General features: G+C 48.3%; 1 protein-coding gene across 1 annotated transcript in view; it reads right to left on the bottom strand.

Annotated features, from left to right (window-relative positions):
• Positions 1–25,483, bottom strand: part of Adcy1 (adenylate cyclase 1) — a 104,104-nt gene that overhangs the window by 23,107 nt on the left and 55,514 nt on the right. The window contains exons 5-14 of the mRNA XM_051200576.1: positions 24,459–24,586; positions 18,132–18,290; positions 17,130–17,271; positions 16,581–16,736; positions 10,014–10,208; positions 9,809–9,906; positions 8,419–8,503; positions 1,964–2,053; positions 1,340–1,593; positions 778–904 (exon numbers count right to left, since the gene is read on the bottom strand). Coding sequence (XP_051056533.1) covers positions 778–904; positions 1,340–1,593; positions 1,964–2,053; positions 8,419–8,503; positions 9,809–9,906; positions 10,014–10,208; positions 16,581–16,736; positions 17,130–17,271; positions 18,132–18,290; positions 24,459–24,586 — 1,434 coding nt within the window. The remainder of the gene's footprint in view (positions 1–777; positions 905–1,339; positions 1,594–1,963; positions 2,054–8,418; positions 8,504–9,808; positions 9,907–10,013; positions 10,209–16,580; positions 16,737–17,129; positions 17,272–18,131; positions 18,291–24,458; positions 24,587–25,483) is intronic.

The raw sequence follows: 25,483 nt of genomic DNA, 5'->3' as shown, positions 1-25,483 counted from the left end.
CTCGGGTCACCCTTCTTTTTCAGGTAAGGAAGGATCATGAGACAATTTGCTGCTGGGAGACCACTGCAAGTTCTGCAGATGAGAGCCACGCCTGGGCAAGCGATCAAATGCTTCATTACCTCGGTTCTCAGATGCAGGTGTTTGTGCGCGCATGTCTGTGCGTGATGTGCAGGCGTGCGTGCACCCCAGCACCAGGCAGCCCCTCTCTGCCCTGCCATGGACACTGGTAAACCTTAACACTTCCCACAGTGGTTTTGTGAGCATGGTCCCAAATAAGCAGCCCTCAGTTAGCACTTTCCTTACAAGTGAACAGAAAGCTAAGTACAGACAATGTGACAGCCTGCCTGGTGCCCAGATAGTCAGGGCCCGAGTAGCTCACACAGTCTTCATAAGAAGAGGCCCTCCCGCCACTCCTGTCAGAAACTCCCTGAAAATTACTAGGTCCAGGGTGAGCAGAGGGAGGTTTGACATGTTCATTTTTCTAAAGGACTCTGGCAGGCTCCTGGCCACATCCAGTCCCCACAGATGCCCTAAGGTGCTGCCTCACAACAGAGCCACTCCAACTGCAGTCTCCAGCCCAAACATTCTACAGCCATCCCACAGGCGCCAGTCCTAGAACTCAAGCCTTGAGGACAGACCTTCTGGATAAGTCCCCGAATAGTTCTGGCTCTTTTGCACTACTGAGCAAGGGTTTCAGCATGCCACATGGCCAGTGAGTGTCTGTGCTACCTTCCCTGCGGCCATCTCATGCCCCAGGAGACAGAACGCTCAACTTACCTGTGCTGCCCAGAGGTAGTCCAGCCGCAGTCTGACATCCACTTGCCTGGCGTGCAGGGCCAGTGTGCATGAGAACAGCAGGATAGCCATGATTGGTTCATAGCTGCGCCCAGAGAGGGCACCGCCCCTGGGGAGGTGGAGAAGAAACCCCATCAGTGTCGGCTTCCGGGCAAGACATGGCTGCCAGACCCTAGGTCTGGGCAGAGAGCCATCTCTAGGTAGTGAGGCCAAACTTAGAGGCATTGCTAGAGTCTGGACTAAAGAACAGAAATGGAAAAAGTCACTAACTAAATAAAAAATTATATGTACTTGGCTCACATTGGCTTACTAATTGGTACACATGCATGTGCGCATGGACACATGCATGTATGTGTGTGTGTGTATGTGTGTGTGTGTGTGTGTGTGTGTGTGTGTAAGAGATAGGGAGGGAGAGAGTTCGATGATTGTAGAGTTAGTAATTGAGGTGATGATTAAGAATAATAGTGACTAATGCAAACTATTATCAGAGGAGAATAATTAACACCTCCCTGTCTAGAGTTTTTCCTTGGGGCACCACACTCACCCAACCCTGGTATAGCCACTGAGTTCCAGAACGAGGATGTAGGATGTGGTCAGCCCAGACAGCAGGATCATCTTTGGCAAGGAGGACACCCGCAGGAATATGGCTAGTGGGAGGGTGCCCACCAGGCAGCAGAGCAGGGCATGGTGCGCAGACTCACAGGGCAGAGCAGGCAGCACAGTGCGCCGGCCTCCGGCTGCAAGGACCACTAGGGAGCTGTTGGACTGAGAGCTCCAGGCCCAGGGCAGGCAGCCCACCTGGGGAGCAAGGGCATGAAGGCTTAGGAAGGCCTAGGCAAAGTACAGCAGCCCCTCAGAAGGCCCCAGTGTCCCAGGCTCGCTGAACTCCCAGTCTTCTGCAGTAGCCACCCCTCCCCCTGCACCTCTGATACCACCAGTCAGGCCTCAAACCGCCTCTGCTGCTGAAGCCTGCAGGGGCTCCTGGCAGGGGGCAAGCAGGGTGGACCAGGTAGTACCAGCTCCTTCCTGGTCTCCGAGCGAGGCAACTCCATCCTGGGTTGCAGTGCCCTCCACTCCAACCACCCTGGCTATGTCTCCTAGTTCCTGGCTCAGCTGCTTTGGCCTGTTGCTCATGCCCCTGCATATGCCAAAAGTTAGTGATACTCACCACACATCCTTGAGCTACTGAGTAGATTAAGATCACTATGAATATACACAACACAGTGCGAATCTGGATCGTCAGGCACCCTGGAAAACACTGAACAAGAAAACCTCACTTTAGGGTGAGGGCTGCAGCAGCTCAGCGGTGGCGTTGCCTAGCATGTGTAAAGCTCTGGGGTGCAGTTCCAGTGTCCCACACTGCTGTGATTAGGAAGTAACTTGGTGTTTGCAGCAGGGTGTAGAGTCCCCTGCTTGCTCCTAGAGGTTTACTAGACCTCCATCCTCTGTGCAGAGGCCTTGATTATTTTTATTTATTTCCCATGTGAAGAACTTGCAAAAAAATCAACACGCACGCACACGCGCGCGCGCGCACACACACACACGCCACAGCATTTAAATTTAAAGGGGAAACACCCATCTTCCTCTCCTAGGCACCTTGACTGGCACTGATATTAACTGAGCATTTTTATTATAATGTGTTTTATTATAATGCATTTTTCTCCAACCTCAGGCATTCCATACACTTCCTCCCTCTCTCTACTTACTATCTATCTATCTATCTATCTATCTATCTATCTATCTATCTATCTATACCTCTGTTTCTCTCTCTTTCTCATGGTTTCAAAGTTTATCATCACTAACAGGTTTAATATAATTCTTCAATTACTAGAAATTTTTAATACAGTCTAAAATATTTAGCAGGTGCTTTCAAGGAGAAAGCACAGAGTCCTTTATGCTCACAGTCCTAAAAACAAGAATGTAGACTACAATGTACACATATAGCCCCTCACAGAAAGCAACATGTGCAGACAGTCTAGGCCTGCAGGATTCCATGGCAATACACATAGCAGTTTTCACCATCCTTGCCACAAGGCTGGCGGTATTTCTTTTCTTGCTTAAAAATTGGGGGAGACCTCCACCTATAAAACAAGCCCAGCACTATAGATTCTGGGGTCAGGACAGAGTGGTATGGACAGCATAGATAGCTGGAAGGTCTTTGATCTGGGTTTCTGGGTCCAGACCCTTCAGTGCTTCTCCAGAACCCTGGTCTCGGCTAACCTCAGACAGAACAGGCACCATAGGTTATGAAGTCTAAGGACCCTTCTGATCTTGCCTCCCTGTATTTCCCTCTTGATCTCTGCCGCTGGGGAAGGCGCAGCTGCAAGTCCCTGATCATGAGAGAAATGTTCCCCAGCTCCTATCAGTATGGTAGGGAACCCCTCCAGAGGTGCCCACAGGCCCAGGAGCAAGACCTTGAAGCAAGTCCAGATAATGACTCCTAAGAGCAGCTCTTTACCTGCTGCTATGGAGGCAGGCCAGCAGAGCAGGGATTTTAGTATCCTGTATTTATAATAAAGCAAACTATGTCCCCCAGCAACCTTTCAGGGGAAATCACCTATTTACCATTTATGCATAGGTATAAATAAAAGGTATGCATATGATTAAAATCAAATATTATTGTGGGAAGGGACATACTCAGAAGGAAAAGCAAATATATGACCTAATCTGTCAATCAAAACAGAGAACTGCCCACTTTACATACTCAATACAAATTCCCCCTTCTCTGGAACCCCATGTAAGGAAGCATTGATAACTCTCCCTCATGTGGCCCACTTGAGAGTGTATCGCTTTTCAATATAAACCATGGATTTGCTCCAATAAAATTATCTTGCTTCCTTCGCAAATCTGTGTGAACTCTTACTTTCAATTCTTTGGATAAGCCCAGAACCTGGAAACATCTGACCCAGACCCTGACAATGACAACACTGGGACTTGATAGAAATGGAATGTCAAACCCTGAACCACAAAGCTACCACAAGCCCTGAGCTGCCTATCAGGGAGCTGCCAGGTGTTATCTGGCAAAAGTGGCGGCACACAACAGCACCTCGGCATTGGACGGACGTGGTGTACTCAACAACACTGAATTCAAGACTCAGCAACACAGACTTCCATTCACCAAGGCCAGCCTGGCTCCAGCCTCTGCACAACCTAGGCATAACAATGGGCACCATTCACAAGCCTTACGGGAGTTTCATGATGCAACAGGCTCCACAAAACATTTTAATGATCTTCTGCACACATGCACACAGCACCAGGGAGGTGACAGTATCTTGTAAGCCTGGATCAGGTTCTCCAAGACTCTGTACATACTCAAAACTAGCAACTCATACAAGTAGTACATCAGGTCATGATAGTCCAGGGCCAGAAGGGTGGCCACATAAGCAGAAACAATGCAAAGTAACTTCAACAGGCAAGGTTAGAATTCTCCCATAACCCTTAGAAATGTTTGTTAAACTATCAAAACCTCTATTCAGGTTACAAATTACAGCAAAATAAAATCTAACAAAATGAGCATTTACTTAGCACATTTGGTATAGATGATAGTTCTTAATGTCCCTGGAGGTTCCTCACCCCATTTCTTACACCAAGGACTCCAGTACCTATGCCTGGAATCAAATGACATTACACCACAACAGAAAGGATTCTATGTAACAAGTCATTCAGATGGGAGTAACTCATGCATCCCATGGATTTATTTGCTGTACCTAAGCTCTTTAGCTGGAGGCAGACCCATTGCCCATTTCTCCCACTCCCATGCTTCTGGAGCTACAACCAAAGAAACATTGCTGGCCCAATGCCACAGAACTTTGGCATCTATGATAACTAATAAAGACATAACTCAGATTAGGAGACATTATCTGTAAAGCATGCAGATGATGAAGGGATAAATATCCAAAATAAATATGGAATACAGACAATTCAATAGCAAGTAAAAGAATAATCCAATTTTTAAGCAGGCAAATTATTTGATATATACCTCCCAAGTGAATATAGACAGAAGTCTGATACTGATATATGGACAACATTCATCACAAACCACTGGAGACTAGAAACTAAACCATAACGAGATGCCCATGGCCTAACTGGAGTGACTTATCAAACAACTGACAATCACAGGGACCAGAATGTCCATCTGTTGTCAGACTAAGAAGAGAACTTCCATGTGATCCAGGGATCCTCCTATTGGCTCTACATCGAAAAGAAAGAAATCAATATGATGAAGAGGGGACACGTGGTGTAGCTAGTAGGGTGCTTGCCTAGGAGACACAAATTCCCGAGTCCACCCCCAGCACTACATACAAGATGTGGGCACACCCCTGTAATCTCATCACTCAAGGGCAGAAGGAGTTTCAGAATTCCCATGACCACATGGCAAGTTTGAGATCTCCCTGGGATTCAGGAGTCCTCTCTCAGAAGAAAAGCGACGAGAAGGCAGCTCTGTTGCATCTGCCACCTTCACTCAGCACTGCTCACAGTAGCCAAGATGGAGTCAACCCAACCTAAGGCATCCTGCTGACTGACAGACAAATGGACAAACAAGAGTGGAGTACTACGCAGCCTCATAAGAGGAGCAAATCTTCAGTTTGCACCAAAAACTGATAAACCTGGAAGTTACGTTAAGTAAAGTAAATCAGGTGCGGAAACAGCTGCAAGATCGCCCTTAGGTGTGGACTCAGGTTCCCTGAAGTGGAGTGAAGGATGGTATATGCCAGCAGATCTGGTAAGGAGTTCAAGGGAAAATGCGACAAATTTTCAGTGAGCTGGGAAGAATGAGGTTTGTGATGGATTGCACAGTAGAGGGGCTACAGTGAATGGCAATATAGTGCATGTTTCAAAACTGCTTGGAGTTGATTTTAAATGATCTCACTACAAAACAAACAAGCCACTGTGTGTGATATAACAAATAGGTTCACTTGCTTGATTTAATCATTCTACAACAGAACGTGTAACATCATACTGTATCTAACAAATGTATTTGATTACTACTTTTTAATTAAAAGTGAAGCGGAATAAAAAATAAAAGCAGAGCTTTTTCTGGACAGTGGGAGGAGGGAATGCGGAGTAAAGTGCTAAAGAGGTTTGCTGTGCAGCTAAGGGTTTGAGGAGGAGGGCACAGCAGCAAACAATAAAGAAAGGATGAGTCTCACAGTAGCCCAGAACTGAATTCTACCAAACAGACTTTTGAGAAGCCATGGCTTGATATCTTAGATATCAAGAGACATGCATGGACCACCACTCTCTAGCTCTGAGAGACCACAAACAGATGAGATTGTGGGTGTCTGTTGGCTGTAGCTATGTCAGGAAGCAATAGGAAACTGAGATGGTTTTGACATGCTGTCCATCAATCAAGGGATGCTTTGGGTAGACTCTGTCTTAGCTACTGTCAGTAGTGTGGCATTGAACACTGGAGTCCAGCTGCCTCTCTGGGCTGACCTCCTTTCTTTGGAAAGGACCTCAGCAGATAGGAACAAATTGGAAATTTTCCAAGGAGCAGGCCAGAAAATGTGTCCTTGCTTTCTGTCTCTCCTGGGTCTGCAACCCTTAGATTCCAGAGACTGACATGATCCCCATCACAGTCAGGTCCTACAAGGAGATTCCCTGTGCAGATGGATATGCCCACCTTCCATGTTCCACCCCTCTGAGTGCACCCAGGAGAGGCCAACATGCTGAGCAGGGGGCTAATGGATCTATCGAATGACATGAGGACAGAGTCCCCTGTTCTAGATGCATGTTCCCGTCTGGTAGACATAAATCTGGGACCGCTATCATATTTTGGCCACTTTAAGGGATACCAGCATTGGACTGATACTAGCAGTAAGGCAGAGGGGCCATCCAAAATGAAATAGTCATCTGGCTTGAAGTAGCCCTGAGTTCTCCCTCCACTCCCCTCTGTCCCGTGCCCAGTAATGAATCTGTGAATGTGCTCAATGAAGTAAGTAGGAAGTGAGTTGTCTTTAGGAACTGGGGCCATTGTAACTGTCCCCATGGCCACTGTGGAGGAGAGCACAGCTACACCGTTAATGCCATGGGCTCCTTGGAGATATAGCCTGGCATCTGTCCCAGCTGTGTGGCTGGTCATGCTGGATTCTCTCCTGCTTGACCTGACTTCCTGCCTGCTGCACCCCCCCCCAGCCTCTATGCCAATGTCTGTTCCCATAGCCTCTGCCATAGCCCAGCACAGCCTGGTGGACACCGGGCACTATGTGCGGCGTTAGTTCATCCACCTGGACCCGGTGCATCATTCTGGGAGCTGTGTTCCACCTGCCTCCGTTCCAGCTGAGTGCAGGTTCCTCTCTGTTTCCCACGTGTCAGCCAGCATGAAGTCAGGCACCAGAGAAGGCTGTGGGAGCTGATGCTTCCGAAACACCAGTTTAGGAAATCCTCCATGCTGCTCTTTGGTGAGGCTGGGAGTGGGCAGCGGGGGACAGCTGACTTGACTGTTAATATCCAGGAGTTATTCTGGTCTGAGTCCCCACCCAGGAGGGCAGCTGTGTTTTCACAGGGAGTGGTTTCGGGAAGGCCATCACAAGTTGATCTCATAGGACATGCATTTACTGAGCTGGCTGGTGTTTGGGCTTCAATATTAGTTTTACTGGCAATATGTTAGGTCATGGGGAGAGTGGTCTGACTCTGTCCAAGGGAGTTAGGGTCCCCTGATCAGGTGCTGGGTGGGGCTTCAGGGTCTCTGTGTCCCCTGGGCTGTGGGGTACTCTCTGCCCCCTAACACACACACACATACACACACACACACACACACACACACACACACACACCTCCATACTTTTTGCATGTATTATGCTGTTTGTACTCCATTAAGTAGGCACACTGGCTCCCATCAATGCAGAACAAATGACAGCTTTAAAAAATTACCATCTCCACATTATTTGAAGCTGGAAATTTCAAACTAAATGTCACTCAACCTATGGAAGCCAACAATTTGTAAATGTGATCTGAATATAGGGTATCTTTTAAATAAATAAAAAAAGTCAAGATGTACCTGGAAATAACGATGGAGTTAAATGAGTGAAACTAGACTAAATCCTCTCAAGAGGCAGCAGTTTTCAACAATTACACCAAAGTAAGACTAGATCTCACAGCAACAATAGGGGTGTGCTAGAGATCAGCCTCTGAGAAAAGAGCACAGGGCCAAAAAAAAAAATCAAAAAAAATAAAGAAAGAAATCTAAGCCGGGGAGGTGAGCAGGCAAGAATATGATGCTGCACCTTTGCCCCCAAAGTACAAACTGCACTTGAGCATCAGGGTCATGACAGCACAGACAGCCCACCTGGACCATGCCCTCCTTAGAGCAGTCATATGGATACATAAAAACAAGCTACCCTGGACTCTCCAACCAAGTAGCAAAGTCAATACCTCAAGATCCCCTTTTATCAATATTTAACACCCACCAATTGCAATATTTACCCCCAAGACATTGTCCTGCATCAGGCACAGTACACTGGGCTTAACCAGCAATGTCCACGTGGACAGATATCTTCTACTTGCCACTGAGAATGAAGGATGGAACCGCTTTGCCATGAGACTACACAGAAAATACTCAGGTACATGGTCTTGGACATAGGCTCACATACCTGGACACCTGTAGAAGACACACAAACATACCTGGACCCGCGTGATGTGCAGGTACAGGATACAGGCCACCAAGAAGCAGATAGAAAACACCAGCAGCAGCAGGACAGCCACACTCCTGGAGACAGAGGACACAGGTCACTGCTAGGTGGGAGCTAGGTACGATGTATCAGATAAGTACCTCAAAACTGGGTCTCTCTTCCCGGCCTCCATGACCAGAACCTCAGGAGGAAGTATTGCCACTATCCATTTGTCACAGACCCCTGGGAACTTACTTCACCTGGTTCTCTTCTAGTGAAGACACTTGGGGCTCCCAGGTGAGGTCCCCAACCATATTACCTCACCCCAAAGTTCAGCCTTGGCTTCTGGCCACATTACTTTCTGGAGACCTTTCCTCCTAACAGAGAAAGTACTCAACTTCATGGAGCTGGACTATTGATATTTGTCTGGGAAAGGTGTTTCTAGAAAAAAACATAAACCCTAGACAAAAGCATCTGGTAGACTGCCAAGTTCACAGTCTTCTGTGCAGCCCACAGCTGAGGCTTGCTGTTCTTAACAGATCTAGAGAACTTGCACATGCTTTCTGAAAACTCTAAGGAGACACCATGCCCTCAAGGTATATCCTCCTAGAAAGCAAACGCCAGAAGAAAAGGACAATTGGTGTCTTCCTTCAAACAAAAGCGCCAAGCTTACACTGACTCATATGATGGTTAAGTGCCATTTAATTTACTATATTTTCTTCCTTTTGGGAGTCTACTTTTTTCTCATTTTAATGTTTTTAAAAGTGATATGGACCCAAAAAGCAGAGAGGCCATGTGTTCTCCTCTGAGGACAACGGTGCATGTCATGTGAATGGAAAAGCCAAAAATCACACAAAGTATTAGAGTCCAGCAAATTCAAAACTAAAAACAGTGACGATGCTGTATGCCAACAGCTCATCAAAGTTCTGACTAGAGTGAGCAAAGAAGAAAGGCAAACGGCCAATGCCCTCCTCAAATGCCAGGCTCAACAGAAGAGTGGGGTTGGGGAATGGATGTTGAGGACATAAGGTCACCCGGGTCTACCCCCAGTGTTTGTCTCAGAGAGAAATGGGTTTGAACACTTGGTCTCCAGACAGTGGCACTACATGGGTAGAATTTCATGGGTGGAAGTGGGTCAGGACACACACACTCCACTTCCAGACCCATCCTGATGAGAGCTAACATCCTCATGCTACTACACTACCAAAGCGGAAAGTGTCTCCCGATGCCACGTTTCCCTACCACGATGAACTGTACCTTCAAACTGTAAGCCCAAATCAGCCCTTCTTCCCTTCAATGGCTTCTTGTCAGCGATTCAGTCAGAAAACAAGAAAAATAACCAGTACCCCTGGAATACTTGGCCACCTCCCCATACTGTGGCTTAGCACAGGGACAGCGCTTACTGTGGAATTATCAGAAGGTAGACAAGCCCAAATAAGGCAGCCAGGATGAGGGCGAGGACAACAGCGCTGGTGAAGTACTCATCCTGAAGCTGGTGGTACTGTGAGGGAGGGAGGAGAGGGAGAGCCAACAATAGAGTGATCAATCCATCTCGAAGACACAGAGTCCTTAGGGACATGGAAAAGGATGAAGTCCCAAGTCACTTACTTTTTGCTCCCGTTCGACATGCTTGTACTTCAGGGTAAAGAAGTTCAGATCTGCCATCTCCAGCTCTGTCTGGCGGGCTTCAAGAAGACGGCTGATGTACCTGTTGACACGTGTGCCCGGAGTGGTGTAGACCACATTGGTAGAGAAAGATGAGCGGTTTCTGAGCTTCTCCGAGGCTGTTCTCAATGCCCTCCGCTGCAGCCACGATGGAAATAGAGAAAAGAGCATCAAATGTTCTACCCTTTGTACAAAAGTACCCATATGCACTCAATAGTGGTGCAGTCTGGGCTGGGTTCAGAACTCTGAGACACTGTCATAGCGCTGCCCCCTGCTGGCCAGAGTTGGCAAAGACTGTGGTCTAACACCCAGCACTCAGGTTTTCAGGTCTGTATTGCAAATTACAGAATGTCTATTTGACATCAGTGTGGAGAGGGCTGTGGGATTCAATGGCAAATATGCCCAGGACAAAAGCAGCCACCTGCACCCGCCAGCCTACATGTGCAGGAAGGATACTTGGATGCGGAAACCACCGTCACTCACAAGCCCACTCTAGAGGTGCCTAGACCTTGTTACAAAGGCAGATAGTTATTGCCTTTGCAGGTGAAAAGTAACAGGTAGCCTGGGTTGAAAGGACCAGGGTGTGATCCCCCCTTCTGTATATCACATGACAGGTGCAGGAAGGTACCAGGTGGTGGAAAGGAGAACGGTGTAATCTGAAGGCACCTCACAGTCTCATAGTCAAGGATTCCTAGCAAGGACTCTGGTGCTTCCCACATCTCAACAGAAGACAGACTATTAAGATACTACAGTATAGCTGTAGAAATGATGGAATGAACTGACTCCTCCTCCGTGTTCCAACAAAACAGCAAAACACAGACACACACACACACACACACACACACACACACACACACACACAATAAACACAAGGCCAAGGCTGTGAAAGGTGGAAAGGGAGAGCAGACACTCAGAACTCTGGGACTCAAAGAGGAACTGTGTGTGACAAGGGGTCCTGGGAGTATCTTTTGTCAATCTACCCTAGGCCAGGAGCTAGAGGAGCCCACAATTGGAAATGTCAATGGGTGCAGTAAAACTGTCAGGGCCCATGAGAAAAGCTATTGCCTCTTGGCCAAATGATCAAGGACAGGACTCCAGAAAAGCAGAGAAATCCACACAATGGCAGCCAAAGACCATGAGAAAGTCTATCTGCCAAGAATCCTCAACTTCCCAGTTATACCAAACTTAGCCTACTACCTCAACCCACATAACAAAATGGCACCCCATTGCATTATGTAACGTCAGAGGCCCTGAGCTACCCAAGGTAACAAAATGGTTCCCACTGCACTGTGTAAGGTCAGAGGACCTGAAGTACCCAACAATAACAGAGGCAAAAGCCCCTTGGAAGACAGTCTTGATCAACACTCAGAAGTATTTCTTAAAATACAACATCTAGTCATCACTTTTAAAAAAAGTGTAAACACTAACTTTCAGGGACCACTTCTGAGGCTAGAATTCCTAGTTCAAAACACCACAAGATTTGGTAAGTCCTATGCATCTAAATTGAGGGTCAGGATGAGAAAGAATGCCCATCCTTATCACTATCATCTAGCTTAATTATTAGATGGGAAAGAGAAGCAATAGCCCTGTTTAAAGTACATATTATTACTGACCAAGAAAACTGAAGATAATTTAACAAGTCACACAATCGGTTTCAATTAGTGTGGCCCAAACAAGCTAAATGTTATCATCAGTAAATTCATGTGGATGATAATCACCCTCATCGTTTTTAAACAAAAGGCCCAGGAGATAGCCCAAAGTGCAGATGGACTGGAAACAGGGAAGCAAACACATGATGTCCAGCACACTGGCCACACTCCAAGCCTTGCTAAGTTCCCACGTTGGAGTGGCTGAAGAAGCCAGAGTTTACACACACTACGGACAGAGCAAGATGCCAGGGAGAGCCCAAGCTGGCGGCAGCAGTCCAAGATTCAAACAGCACTCCATTAGCCCGGCAGTCTCCCCAACCTCAGGCTATCCTGTACTGTTCACTAAGATGTCCATGAAATTAGATGTGCCCGGCACCCTGAACATGATACCTAGAAATAAAGCCCCTGTTTACCAGTAAGTCACTAGGGAAGCCAGGCCTGTGCCTATACCTGGAGGCCATTCAGGCTGGGACCTGGATGGGTCACCAAATGCCCAAGGCATTTCCGGGGTGGAAAAAGGCTGAGCGCACATGGTTACTGCCTGCTTTCACACACAAGCTGGTTTCCAGAAGGAAACAGAAAACCAGGAGCAATCCAGAATACTTGATTTCTGTATCACCCACACAAGTGGTTTCCATGTTGCTTTAAATCGATAAGCTTTGTTTTTATGCTGCATACACACATATGGGGGGGGGGGAGAGGGAGAGGGAGAGGGGGAGGGGAGGGGGAGGGAGAGAGAGAGAAGACAGAACAAGGGAACACATATGTTTCAAAAATCAGAAAACAAAAACAAAGAAGGTCCCCATGCTGGATGTGTCCCTCAACAGTCACTGCTGGTGATGGCATCGTAATCTCTTATCAGTGACATGTGCGTGCAGAGTCCATACTTGCCAGCAAAAGTTTACAGAATGCCCAGGGATGAAACTTCACTTTCAGGAACAAAAGTGCCATGACCTGGGAAAAGCTCCAAATACCAATGTCACAGAAAACATCTCTCCTTAGGTTTGAAATCTATGCAAAGAATGACAACTCCAACTGAGGAACAGTTAATGACATAAATACACTGTCTGACACACTAAGGCAAGAGAAGGAGAAACAAGCAGCTGAGCCGCCTCTACAGCATAATGAAGATCCTTAAAGAACCTCCAGGTCCCACACCTCACACACTGGAAGGGTCAAAGTGCCAGGTCTTAACTGGGGGTGGTGGATGGCAAATGCCTTTCATTTGCTTTTTTGAAAATTTATTTGGGTATGTCATCCATAACAAATACCTCCATGGGCAGGAAATGGCCCATATTGGAAGGGTATAAACGTGTTTGGGGGCTGGAGTACACGGTCGAGATTCTTCCCTGAGGTACTCATAACAGCAGCAAGGGCTAGAACCCCAAGCATGGTGGAAGAGACATTGCCCTGAGGCTCAGGCCAGGGCTGGGGTTTGGGTGTTATTCAAAAGAAATTATTTCAGTGACACTTTCTAGAACATAGTGGGGCAGGCTTCATACAAGACCTTGCAGAAGGTGCAGAGGCCATAATAATAGGCTCTTAACTTCAAGTCTGAATTTAGCCCAGCAGCTGGAATGTACAGTCAAAGAGAAAGGAGGGCTCTGTGGACAGAAAACACTCAGAGTAGACATCAGAGGTCAGAGCATCCCTACTGAAGATTGCTCTGGGTGACCACATGTCACCAGGATAGGATTCCTACTATCTATGACAGAGGCCAAGCATTTAGGCTCCAGCTGTGCCTGGCACACATAAAGGCTAATGCTCCCTAATTTGATCCACCATGAATGAAGTTCTTAGAACAGTTTCAGATAAAGTTCCAGCAAAAAGGAACTCACATATACAAATCCTTACGGCAAGGAACCTCTATAAACAAGAGGCAACAGAACCTTGCTTTGTCCCGGAAACCCTCTAACTGCACCAGGAAGTTTCTTTAAGAGGTATAAAATCAGTTATGACCGAGAAAACGATGGTGGGAGAGGCAGCAACAGGGTGGAGCAAGCAGACACAAGGTAAAGCCAGTGTAATCTCAGAGGGCTGGACAGAGCCGGCAATGGGGAGCCAGGCACCTTCAGGCTCAAGCTCTAGCGGACACAGTGGCTCTGGTCAAGAGGCATCCACAAGGGGGCATTAGAGCGCTAAGGTGCACCCTATGCTCTTTGGTATACCTCCCGTAGAAAACAATGTGAGGTCTTCCCGAGAAAGGACATCATGGTCTCTGGCCCTGTGTGGTTTAATTGAAGCCTGAGACACCACCACTACCAGCACCACATGCCCAGAAGATCTGAAGACCCACAGTGACTGACTGCCTGATCAACCAAGACAGAAAACCCCGGCATCCACAGGAAGGCCTGCATTGGAGAGCTGTCCCTGGCTTGGTACCTGCAGCCATCTTTGCTATCCTGTCCATCAAGAACAAAGCAGTAAGGACTCTGGGTATCAATGGGATTACAAATGATGACAGACTAGCCAAAAGGAAAAGATAAAAACAAGTTGCTCAGAGAACACTGATGTTTCCAGGACCTGAAATTCTTTAAAAAATCTCCATGAGAGGGCTGCAGGGAAGGCCAGTGTCTAAAGAGCCTGGCATGCAAGCAGCAAGAGTAAGGACTGAAATGCAGCTCCCAAAACCCAAGTCAGAGCCAGGCGGGTGTGGCAGCTGACCCATCACTCCAGAGCTAGGATGCAGAGTCAGGGTACTCTTTGAATCGGTTGACTAGTCATCTGGGCGAGCACTGGATACCAGGGGGAGACCCCGCCTCCAAGAATAAGGTGAAGAACAGTTGAGGAAGATGCCCAACATCAACCTTTGGTCTCCACGTGCATGTGTCCGCAAGTGCATGCCCCCCCAACACACACAAATGCACCCAAACAGGCACGCATGCCACATACCCATTAAAAATAAAATAGAATAAAAATCTTTGAGACAGTGAGATGGCTCAGCAGGGAAAGCTTCTTCCACCGGGTCTGATGGCTGAGTTTGGGTCTCAAAACCCATATAGTGGCAGTAGAAAAACAACTTCTGCAAGCATCCACATGCATCCCATGGTACAGAGGCATGCGCATCCACACCCACCCACACGGATTATAAAAGTTAAAAGTAATCTCAGTGAGTGATAAAAGCTAGGGTCGTAGTGCGTGCCTGGCATACCCGTGAAGCCCTGGGTCCGATCCCCTGCGTGAGATAAAACCAGATGAGATGGCACACATCTGTAATCCCAGTGCTTGGAGGTAGACACAGGAGAATCAGAAGTTCAAGGGCATCCTTAGCTACATAGCAAGGATGAGCTAGCCTGCAGTCTCTGACATAGGAATACAATTTCATAAGGGAATTATTCATAAAACAACCAGTACTTGGAACTTTTAGGAATTTAAAAGCTCGATAGAAGTGTTGGATGATGTACTGGCTGGTTTTGTGTGTCAACTTGACACAAGCTAGAGTCATGAGACGGGAAGGAGCCTCATTTGAGGAAATGCCTTCCTAAAATCCAGCTGTAAGGCATTTTCTCAACTAGTGATCAGCCCCATGGTGGGTGGTGCCATCCCTGGGCTGGTGGTCTTGGGTTCTATGAGAAAGCAGGCTGAACAAGCCAGGGGAAGCAAGCTTCCCCCCATGGCCTCTGTATCAGCTCCTGCCTCTAGGATTCTGTCCTGTATGAGTCGCTGCCCTGACTTCCTTCAGTGATGAGCAGCAATGTGGAAGTGTAAGCTGAATAAACCCTTTCCTCCCCACCTTGCTCTTTGATCATGGTGTTTTGTCATAGCAACAGAAACCCAACTAAGACAGATGATAAAGTTGAAAAACTTTCCAGAAGAGCTGGCAGGGTAGTGGGGTAGAGTTCAGTCAGCTCAAGAGCTCTAACATCCAAATAATGAAGACGGAAGTGGAGGCAAAGAAATGGCAACACAATTCCTTTCCAAACAGGTCCTCTGGGGACATGGGGTACCAGTCCCAAAGTAACCCAAGTGAAAGTGTCGTGAGGTGGACAGCACAAGATGGGGCACCAAGGAAGGCCAAGGACACACAAGTGCCATATTACAGGGGACTGGATCATCTCTGCATTCAGCAGTAGCCCTGGAAGGCAGGACGCAGTGAAGCATGCTGGGAAAGGAAGAAAGCTCGGCCAACTGTGATGGCTGAAACTGTACATAGCCCCCCCAAATCCATGTGTTGAAACTCTAACTCCCACATGACAATGGAAGAGCTGGGGACTCAGGAGGTGATTTCCTTTAGACGAGGTCCTGTTGGGTTTATGCCCTTAGAAGAGAAGCGACGACACCAGAGCCCTATGCCTGCCATCATAGGACACAGTAGAGATAGCTCCAGCAAGCCAAGGAGAGCACAGGCCTGTAGTTACTCTGGCCTTGAACTTCTAGCTTCCAGTGAGTGAGTGCTTGTGGGTTACACATCCCAGACCAGACTCTTTTGATATGGCAGCCTGGGCTGGCTACCACACCAAGCTAGAAATCAAGGCTGTGTCATGCCAGCTGAACCTTCTACATATGCAAGTCCCACTCCCCCACTTGCTTCCTGAACCCTTTCTCATGTTCCCCATGTAATGTGAGAAGTAAGAAGCCAACCAAGTAAGGGGCATGGGACCACAGAAGCCCATGGGGAGAGGAAGAGGAAGGCTCAGACGAGGATCAGGCTGAAGATTACAAGGCTAAAGCAGACCTAAATGACTAACCAGAGCTCCTTGAATGACATGTGGGGAATATGAGCTTAGACTTGGATAAACACAAGGTAACATACAGACTGTGTCACAAGATCATAAGGGTGTCAACGGTGAAGAGTGTTCCAGCCAAGCTGCACAGGGCAGGAGGACAGGAGCCGTGCCCCATGACCCTCAGCCATCCCTACCTTGTCGTCATCCTCACAGGTCATTACGTTGGAGAAAGGGATCTCGGCTTTGAACATTTTCCGGCAGTGCATGAGCTGCACAAGCAGGTAGCAGACAGTCTTGAACTTCATCCTCTTGGCTGGTTTTATATCGGAGAGAATCAAGCCTGGAAATATCTATCCAAACACAAGGGTAGGGGAAATACTGTCAATGAAGCACATCTTGACTCTTGGGTTGGAAACATGGCCTAAATAGTGATAGGAACTACAGGGTTAAGTTGCTTGGTGTCTCTTGCAAGCAGGAACCTATGTACTTGCTCTCGCATGAGCCTGCACTCTCAATTAAACCTGTATCTTCATGTGAACAGGCACATCACCTAACCCATAACCTGAACCAGATTCCGCATCTTCCAGGGACCCCTCCCCTCCTATATACATGAGGCAAAGCCTTGCACCCAGTATCTCTGGGGCCATATTCAGAGGAGCAGAAATGAGAGCTGGAGGTAAGAACCATTGTTTCTCTAAAGCTCTGTTGGTCACTCTGCTTGGTGACTGAATAAGGCTGCCCACCTTTCTCCGATGGGATGGTACAATGAAGAAGGTCTCGATGTTGTGAGTTCTCAGGAAGGTGTTCCTCTCATGGCCATGACCTGGCTCCACTTCGTAGTCCCCATTCAAGCACGCGAGGGTTGTTTTTGTGATGTGAACTTTCCTGTGAGAGAAGAATACAAAGCTGAGTGTGAACTCACAAGTGTGGCTGTGCGGGGTCCTGGGTGAGGCACTCACTGGGGTCACAGCAGAGGTTGCTCTGCTCAGGGCAAATTTCCCGAGGTATATGCACTCGTGTTCCAAAGCATGAGTAACCTGGGAAGAAAGGACAGGAAGGCCCAGGCAAGCCAAGTGATAGGGTATGCACCAGGAGCCAGAACAGGACTGGAGAAGGCCAAAAAGGACCGGGAGAGACCCAAAGGAGAGAAAGAAACAATCAGAAGATTATAATAGGAAGATGAGAACAAAACAGAGTAAAAAAAAAAAAAAAGAAAGAAAAAGAAAGAAAGAAAGAAAGGAGAAAACTTCACAGCCATCCCAATGAGGAGCTGCAGATCATGGATGCTGGTAGTCAGAGAGCAGAGGGCAGTGAGAAATGGTATGGGAATCTCAGCCTGTCACAGATCCAAGCCAACTCTGCCAGGCCAGCTCTTCCTAGACTCTCTGAATTCCTTGTAGGAAAAAGCCTTGAGTTCGTGTTCAAACTCTGCAGCTGACCTGAGAGATGGAATAAGTGGGCAGGGCATGACTGACAGTCACTAGGGGAGGCTCTAAAGTTATGGCATTTTCCGTGCACAGGTATGAGAAAATAAAACAGAGAAGCAATAATAAGATACGAGAATAGCCCCATGCATGGGGATGAAGTCCCCATACACACTGATCTGATCTGGAAGTGCACTAGACCTCATCTGGGTTCCATGGGGCGTCAAAGCGGACCCTCCCCAAGTACCCTCAGGATCAAAGCCCTAAATGAGGGCTCTAACAAAGGCACTCAATCACCTTCCACCCATACATACAACTTACCCAGGTAAGCCAGCAGCCTCCATGACATTGGCCAGGGTCACGTCATTGGACCATACATCGTACTGCCACTTGCGTAGGCCCAGGACACCACAGAGGACCCTGCCGGTGTGTAGCCCCACACGCATGTTCAGGTCTACTTCAGTAGCCTCAGCCACGGATCTGTAACACAGGTATAGAGCACAGGACTGCAGGCTGCTTCGCAGCTACCTCACTGGGTTGGAGGCCATGTGCAAAAGGGAACAGTCTACTTGGGTTTGTGATGTGACAGGTGCGCAGAGGTCTGGTCAGAGGACAGCAGCACATCTCCCACCTGTGAGCTAAAAGTCAGCCACATCAATGTGCAACGAGCTCTGAGAGCTTCCAACATAGCCTCCTCCCGCCCCTCCCCACCCAGGGAAGTCCCCAAAAGGAAATGAGCCCAGGACCTCAGTGTAGATCTTCTCTCCCAGGAAACGGTTCTGGGGAAGTGGATGAAGACAGAGCAAGCACAAAGTGAGTTAAAGTCAATGTGAACAACTGAGGATATGCCACTATTGGTCGCTGAGACTCAGTGTCCTGACCTGTGAGTCTGGCTCTGCCAACACTAGCTCTGACGATCTCTGGGATTGCTTCAGAGCTATCCTGACACACCCTATTCAGGAGATGTAAACCACCTCCTGCCAGCTTCTTCTATTCCACTAATAGAGAACACTCAGGAATGCCCCATGAAGGACTCTGAGAACAGCATCCCCTTGTCACGGAAGGTATGTGATCATATGGCAAGCAGTGCAGCCTTCAGTGAGCCTCTGCCTGCCCCACCTCAGCTCTGCAGTATCACCTAGCAGGATGCTGCAGCTTACATTTTCAGAAATAAAATGGCATGTATGTATTGCCCCTGTCCTGCATCTGGCTAACCTTCACCGTGACGTGTGTACAAACTGCCCACCCTGCTCCCACCTGAACACCTGCATATCCACACACCCTCTGGACTCCCCTGGGCTGCCTTCCAAACAGGATAGCTGCCCCTCTGCCTCTGTGCTTGGGTAAGCGAGATGCCAGAGTCAACATTCCTAGAGCGCCATCAGTCTCAGTGACCTCAGAGGCTTATATGGAAGCCAGACTATTGCTAAGTCTAAGATCCATTTTGCTGTTTACACTTGAACGAAACTTTTCAAATTTTAACTTTATTCCCAGTTGTCTGCCAGTCTTCTATAAGACATGGAAATGAAACCCTAAAGAGAAGATCAACATTCCCAAACCCACATGAGCCAAGTTCGTGGACACGCCTGCCCTTCACGCTCTGGAGCACACTCAGCATTTCTGTTAACGCAGCCACAAAAGGAAAGGCAGCCTGGCAGCCTGGAAGCCTGGGTACTGCTGGGACATGCATTTGCCAGTGTCCACAAATGTGGACATACTCCCTTATGCCTTCCAAACCAGCTGCTTTGGATCCTCATGAGCTGGGATCCACAGAAGCCCACAAGGCCCCCACGTCTGGCACCCAACACCTGCCAACACTCAGCCTCTCCTGGCAGCTTCTACCTCTCTATGTCAAGGCTGGCACGATGGAATCCACCACACCCTGGAGAGCGTCTTCGAAAGAGACAGCACAGCCAGCTGTTCTGCTGTGGCTCCTCTTGGCTCCCTTAGACCCAGGCATGTTTTGTCCAAATCTAACAAAACCTTTTCCTTCATTTCCAGGACACCTGGATTTCCACACCCTGCCTGCTTTATCCATCCTATATTTCTTATTCAGAGCGGTTTACTTATTACAAATATTTTCTATGGAGTGATAATTCCGTCCTGACACCATTTGGTTCTGGATCCTAATAGGAAGCTAGCAACACTGAGGTACAGGGCCCGCCCTCCCTCTGTGTACATAGATCCTGGCTGACATAAAATTAGAGCAAGGATGAAAGGAAGAATCTGTGTTCTGTTCAACAAGAACCTACTGAATTCCCTTCGCTCAGCCATTCTTGCAAACACTATGGATACAGCTATGCACACAACAGAAAAAATAAAACGGGAAGAATGGGCACTCTAAAAAGTGATTTGCTGTCATCTAGGCAGAATTTCCCAGAAGCAGGGATAACACATTTGTCTGAGGCAGCCCCCAGCCTTCATTCTAGCATGATAGAAGAACACAGCAGCTCCTTCCAGCCATCTATTCAAACTTGTGCCCTCAACACGTGGGCTCCTAACTTCTCCCTCCAGGGTCTTGGCTTCACCATCTGTAAAAATGCAATTGTTGGCTATAATATATATAGCCTCAGAATCCCCATTAGGACAGAATATTTTGTAGTGAGTGGAAATTCAGAAGTATATACAACATCCTCTACCCCAGAGAAAACTCCAATTAAACATATCCACAGGGCTGACTCTGAACACCTGAATCTAATAATTAGACAAAGCGATCCTCAAAGTTAGTCTGTACTGAGAAACTGGGGTATGTGCCGAGGCTCACACACAGCCCACTTAAGAAACACCTGGGTGTAAGAACTTTAGCGTAGGGACCATGGGCATCCATCAGTGACTTACTGATGGCACAAGCTGTCCTCACCAGCTCAGAGTTAGGTCACTGAGGGACACATGCATTTCCCAATTCAGCCTCACAGATGAAATGTACACAGCTCCAGAGCAAGACCATGGCGAGATAACATCTAGTTAGAAAAGAAAGCACTTTGTGCACTTGGAAGGCACAGGGAAGAATAATTAGGTCACGGTTCCCATCTCACTTGTGCCAGCAAGGGCTTCCCTGTGACGTGGACAGACTTGAACAAGACCACGGGCAGGGCAGCACAGCGGAGGGAATCCTGGGGAAATCCCACAGCAGAGGCCTCCCTCTTCTAGGGATAGCTCCTTCCGTCTGGGGGCCGGTGAATCATCCCCTCCCGAGCTGAGACTGCTGAAATCCTCCCACTCAGCTACTGCATCTGAGAGACACCATTTCTCCACTCAGCCAAAGGATGAAGCATTCGATGAATGCTCCATCACCCCAGGCTGGGGACCAGAAACCCACAAGCTCCTTTACATCCTCAGCAACCAGAGGTTCTGGGGTCACTCAGGAATACTGGAGGTCTGGTCCACTGTGGAAGGGGAGGGGTGTAGCAGGAAAGGGAGGAGACACAGACCACGGGTCGGGGAGGAGAGGCTCAACTATTTCACCACTGGGAGAAGAGTTCCAGTGACCTCTGTCCCAAAAGCCTACCCTCAGAAGCATCTGGGAACAGAGCTTAGGACGGGTTATCCTGGGGCCTGAGCAGCATAGAAATCCCTGAGATGCCCATCAAAATAAGGCCAGCGGGGTTGGGGGAAGCCTCACCCTTAGGGTAGGGAGGAACTACAGCCAAGGAGATGGCCCTGAAGCCCTTTCTTCTTGGGTATTGCACTGCAGGGATGTAAAGGTGAGGACCACAAAGGCCCTACACTTTACGGGGCCTCGTTGCCCCATTCTGGATCCACTCCAGAGCTGTCTGTGACTGAAGGCCTCGGACAAACAATGCCCTTGACCTCTGAACCAATCAATGACCAGAAAACAGGCATGGATGGCCTGGGTTTAAAGGTTAGAAAAGAAAAAGTGAGTGTGTGAACAGTCTAAGAAGCAAAATAACCAGATTGTTAATGCCACTGACAAGGAAAGTGTCCTGACCCCTCCAGCGCAGGACCAATCTAGCAGAGTTCTATCTGCATCCATACCTGCGGCAGCGCCTGCCCCTCTAGTCCACGCTGCTTCCCTGCTCCGGCCCATCCTATTCTCATGTGTCGAAATGATTGGCTTGCTTTCACCATCCCGGAGTCCTGGCACAGGTGCTGCCAGCAAAGCCTCGTTTGTTCTTAACAGCTGATCATGGAGCCCAACCCAGCTGGGTCAGGATGTCCTGGCCTCCCATGCCATCATTGCACCGTGCAACTAAGAGATGTGCAGGAAATAGTTCCAGGATCTTCCAATAACCATGCTGGTCTTTGAGTCTCAGAAAGTTCTCAGTATAGTCAGAAGACCCATTGCCCCTGGAAATGGGCATTTCTGGCCCACAGGCTTAGCTATTTACTGGTCACTGGGACACACTCTCTGCCACTCAAGGCCTTTTTGAAAAAGAGGTCATTTCAGAATCAAAGAATCCAAACCCTTGAAGTTTCCTCTAGATATTAGGAGGAGATCCTGATCTACATGGCTCAAGACAGAAGGAAGATGGGGCTAAGGGCGTAGGCACTGCCCCCACATTGGGGCATATGGTACATGGCCCAGCATGGCACTATGCACATGTATGAGCTCCGGGCACTTCACTTATTCTTCTGAGTTCTTCTCCAAGAATCACAGTGTTTCCAAACATCTCAGATGCTCAACAAGGTCAAGAAACAAAACCACATGAATACTGTGCTTTGCCTGGACATGTCTGCCCTCTTGATAAATATGTTCTGCCTTGTGTGTTTCTGTGGACCCCTCTGCAACAGGGGCACATGCAGGCTGGTATGGCCAGCAGGGAAGGTGCCAGTTGCCATATGGAATCTTCCTGGGAGCTCCAGAGGCCAGCCAATTCCGAGCACACATGGACCATCCCTGGCTCTTCCCACAGGAAAAAGGGCTGTTAGCAGTCTCTTGGATGAATTCAGTTGCTTGTTCCTCCCAGGCCAGAGCCAGAAATTCAGGTCTCAGAAAGACTCTAGGGATCTTGAGGCTAGAGGACCTTAGGATGGAGTGGAAAGCAGTCCAGGAAGGCTAGGACAAGACCGCCATGCCTTGAGACTCTTCAGTCTCTCATGACAGAGCCAGAGATAGTCAGACAGCTCCAGCTGAAATACTGGAGGAACATCGAGGAGACCACGAAGCAGATCACATTGGGAAGGGTGGTAAGACACCATCTCAGCCTCAACAGGCAGATGTGGCGCTACACAGAAATGGCTTAGCATCGAAGCGCATGCCAACCTCACAAGACAGACCAGAAGGAAAGGAAGGCCGAGCCCAAGTGAGAAATAAGGTCCCTGACCACAGAGAGGACCAGGTGGGAAGTAAAGCTGCCAGACAGCACAGGAAGAAGGGTGTCCAGCCTGCAGGGCACAAAGCCACTGTGAGCCGCCTGGTCACCCCAGTCAGCTGGCGCACCCACCTAGCTTTCCCTGGATCGGCGTAGTACACCCTGTCTCAGAGCCTCCATGTACAAAGCCTCATTGTCCCCGAATCAGGTGTCATCAAATAGGACCTGGTAAAATATGTGACCTGTCTGTCTATCTGTGATGTATGATATCAAGTGTGACACAATGATGGACTGTCGCCATGCTGTGCTTCAGGCCCCCAGTACACTGAGCCTGTCTTCTACATTTACAGGGACACACCCCTACTGAGGACACGGCCATGAACTAGTGGTGCTGGGTGGAGTCACCATGTCAAATCCACATCTCACCAGCCACCAGGTTTCATCAATCACCTCTCTTCTCCCCCCCCACCCCCGTTTTGTTATTAGTGTATATAGATGTAAAAGCAGTGGGTTCCATTATGACATTTTCACACTTCAATTCATCAATTGTTTCCTAATTTAAACATAAAGAGAAAAGAAGCCCAAAGACGAGATGACGCTGCCTCATCTTGGTTTTGCCGGGTTTAGGAATACCTTTTGTCCTTGCCTCGACAACGTGTGCCAGATTCACTGGGCTCCTGTTGAACACCAAATCACTGTGCTTGGAATCCGTAAGAATACGGGTGACACCATGGAGCCTTTCGGCTCTCAGTCATAGGGGCGATCCTGGAGAGCTGTTCCCTGCAGAGCAGGCAACCACAGTGTGGATTCTGACATGTGGCAGCCACTTCATGTCTCCCTTGAATAACTTGTCTGCCAGTACTTTCCTCTAAGCATGGCCTTCACACCAATCCCTGAAAACATCTCATGGATGCCACCCAACACTCCAGCTGAGATGTCTGAATTTGGATCTACCTTTGTCCATCAGTCCCACACTGGAATCCAACTTCATCTCTGACAAGGACAGCTAGGCTGATCAAGAAAAGCAGGCTGGGTCTCACAGGAGAACCCACTGCACAGGAACTCACACACCCAGACTTCAGGCCCCTCTCCCCACCGAGCATCAGAGGCAATCGACAGCCTGGAAGAACAATGGCTGGCTTTGCATGGGCATGTGCCCTCAGCCTTCCTCCGAGTCTCACTGAGCTCAGTTACAAAGGCACACTAGACACAGAAAGGATTTCTGTGGACAGAGAAATCCACTGTAAACTGAGAGGAAGGCTCACCAGCCAGTGCATCACCTCCCAATGCAGGTGGGTCACTCTGACCCAGCCCCCTCCTACTGCAGCCTTGGCCTCTGCAGCCTTAGACGAAAGGGTGACAATACAACACTTACGTGATGGTATCGATCATGTCAAGCCCCATCTCTACACAGCAATGGGCGTGGTCCGTCTTGGGCTGGGTGAGGCCCGACACACAGTAGTAGCAGTCCCCCAGGATCTTGATGCGGCGACAGTGGTTCTCCTTTGGGAAAAGCACAGCACAAGATAATTGACAGAGTTGCTGCTGATGAGTATGACCTTCAGTGGCCAGGGTCAGACTCATAAGGATGCTGCCCTCACAGCCCCCAATACCCTCACTTTTTTCTATTGGGATCATGAATCTCTCCCACCTTCTCCATTTAGCCAACACTACACAGACCTACAAGGTCCAGGAGTAAGGCCACATATTAGGAATGTACCCTTATACACTTAACTTACACAGTGCTCCCTCCACCCCAACCATGGTCCAGCCTTTCTAGAAGGCATGCAATCTAGAAGGATCTACGGCTCTGAACCTCTCATTTATATTAAGATGTGAAGAATGCATACTGAGTCCCCCACATGTGAAATGCTAAGAGCTAGCAGCGCTTTGATCTTTTTCATTATTGTCGGATTTAGAAAGACTGGCATAGACCTTGCTGACCGCGCATACCCAATTTAAAAGCTTCAAATTCCTAAAGTTTTTGACTGTCACATGATGCTCAAAGTCTTGACTTTGGAAGAATTTGACAGTTTGGATATTCAGGTTAAGACTGCTCATGCTGTCACAGCACCTCTGGGGAGGGGGGAATCACTCACAGTGTCCTCTTGAACATCCATGCAGGTGACATGGATAGCCCCTTGGGAAGATCTGAGACACTGCACCCCAGGAAGGATGGGTGGATTTCAGTAAGGATCAAGAGAGACAGTTACACATTATTCTGAAACCTGACACATGCTGACAGATTCACATATCATTGTGACTGTCATTTTTATTTCACAGAAATCATTAGAACATGCAATTTTAGAGCCAGGAAAATGACTCAGTGGGTAAAGGCATTTGCCACCAAACCTGACCACTTGAGTTTGAACACCCGGACTCACAAGGTGAAAGGAGAGA

The sequence above is a fragment of the Phodopus roborovskii genome, unplaced genomic scaffold (assembly GCF_943737965.1).
Source record: "Phodopus roborovskii unplaced genomic scaffold, PHOROB, whole genome shotgun sequence".
Taxonomy (NCBI): domain Eukaryota; kingdom Metazoa; phylum Chordata; class Mammalia; order Rodentia; family Cricetidae; genus Phodopus; species Phodopus roborovskii.
This window is presented reverse-complemented; position numbering and strand designations above follow the sequence as displayed.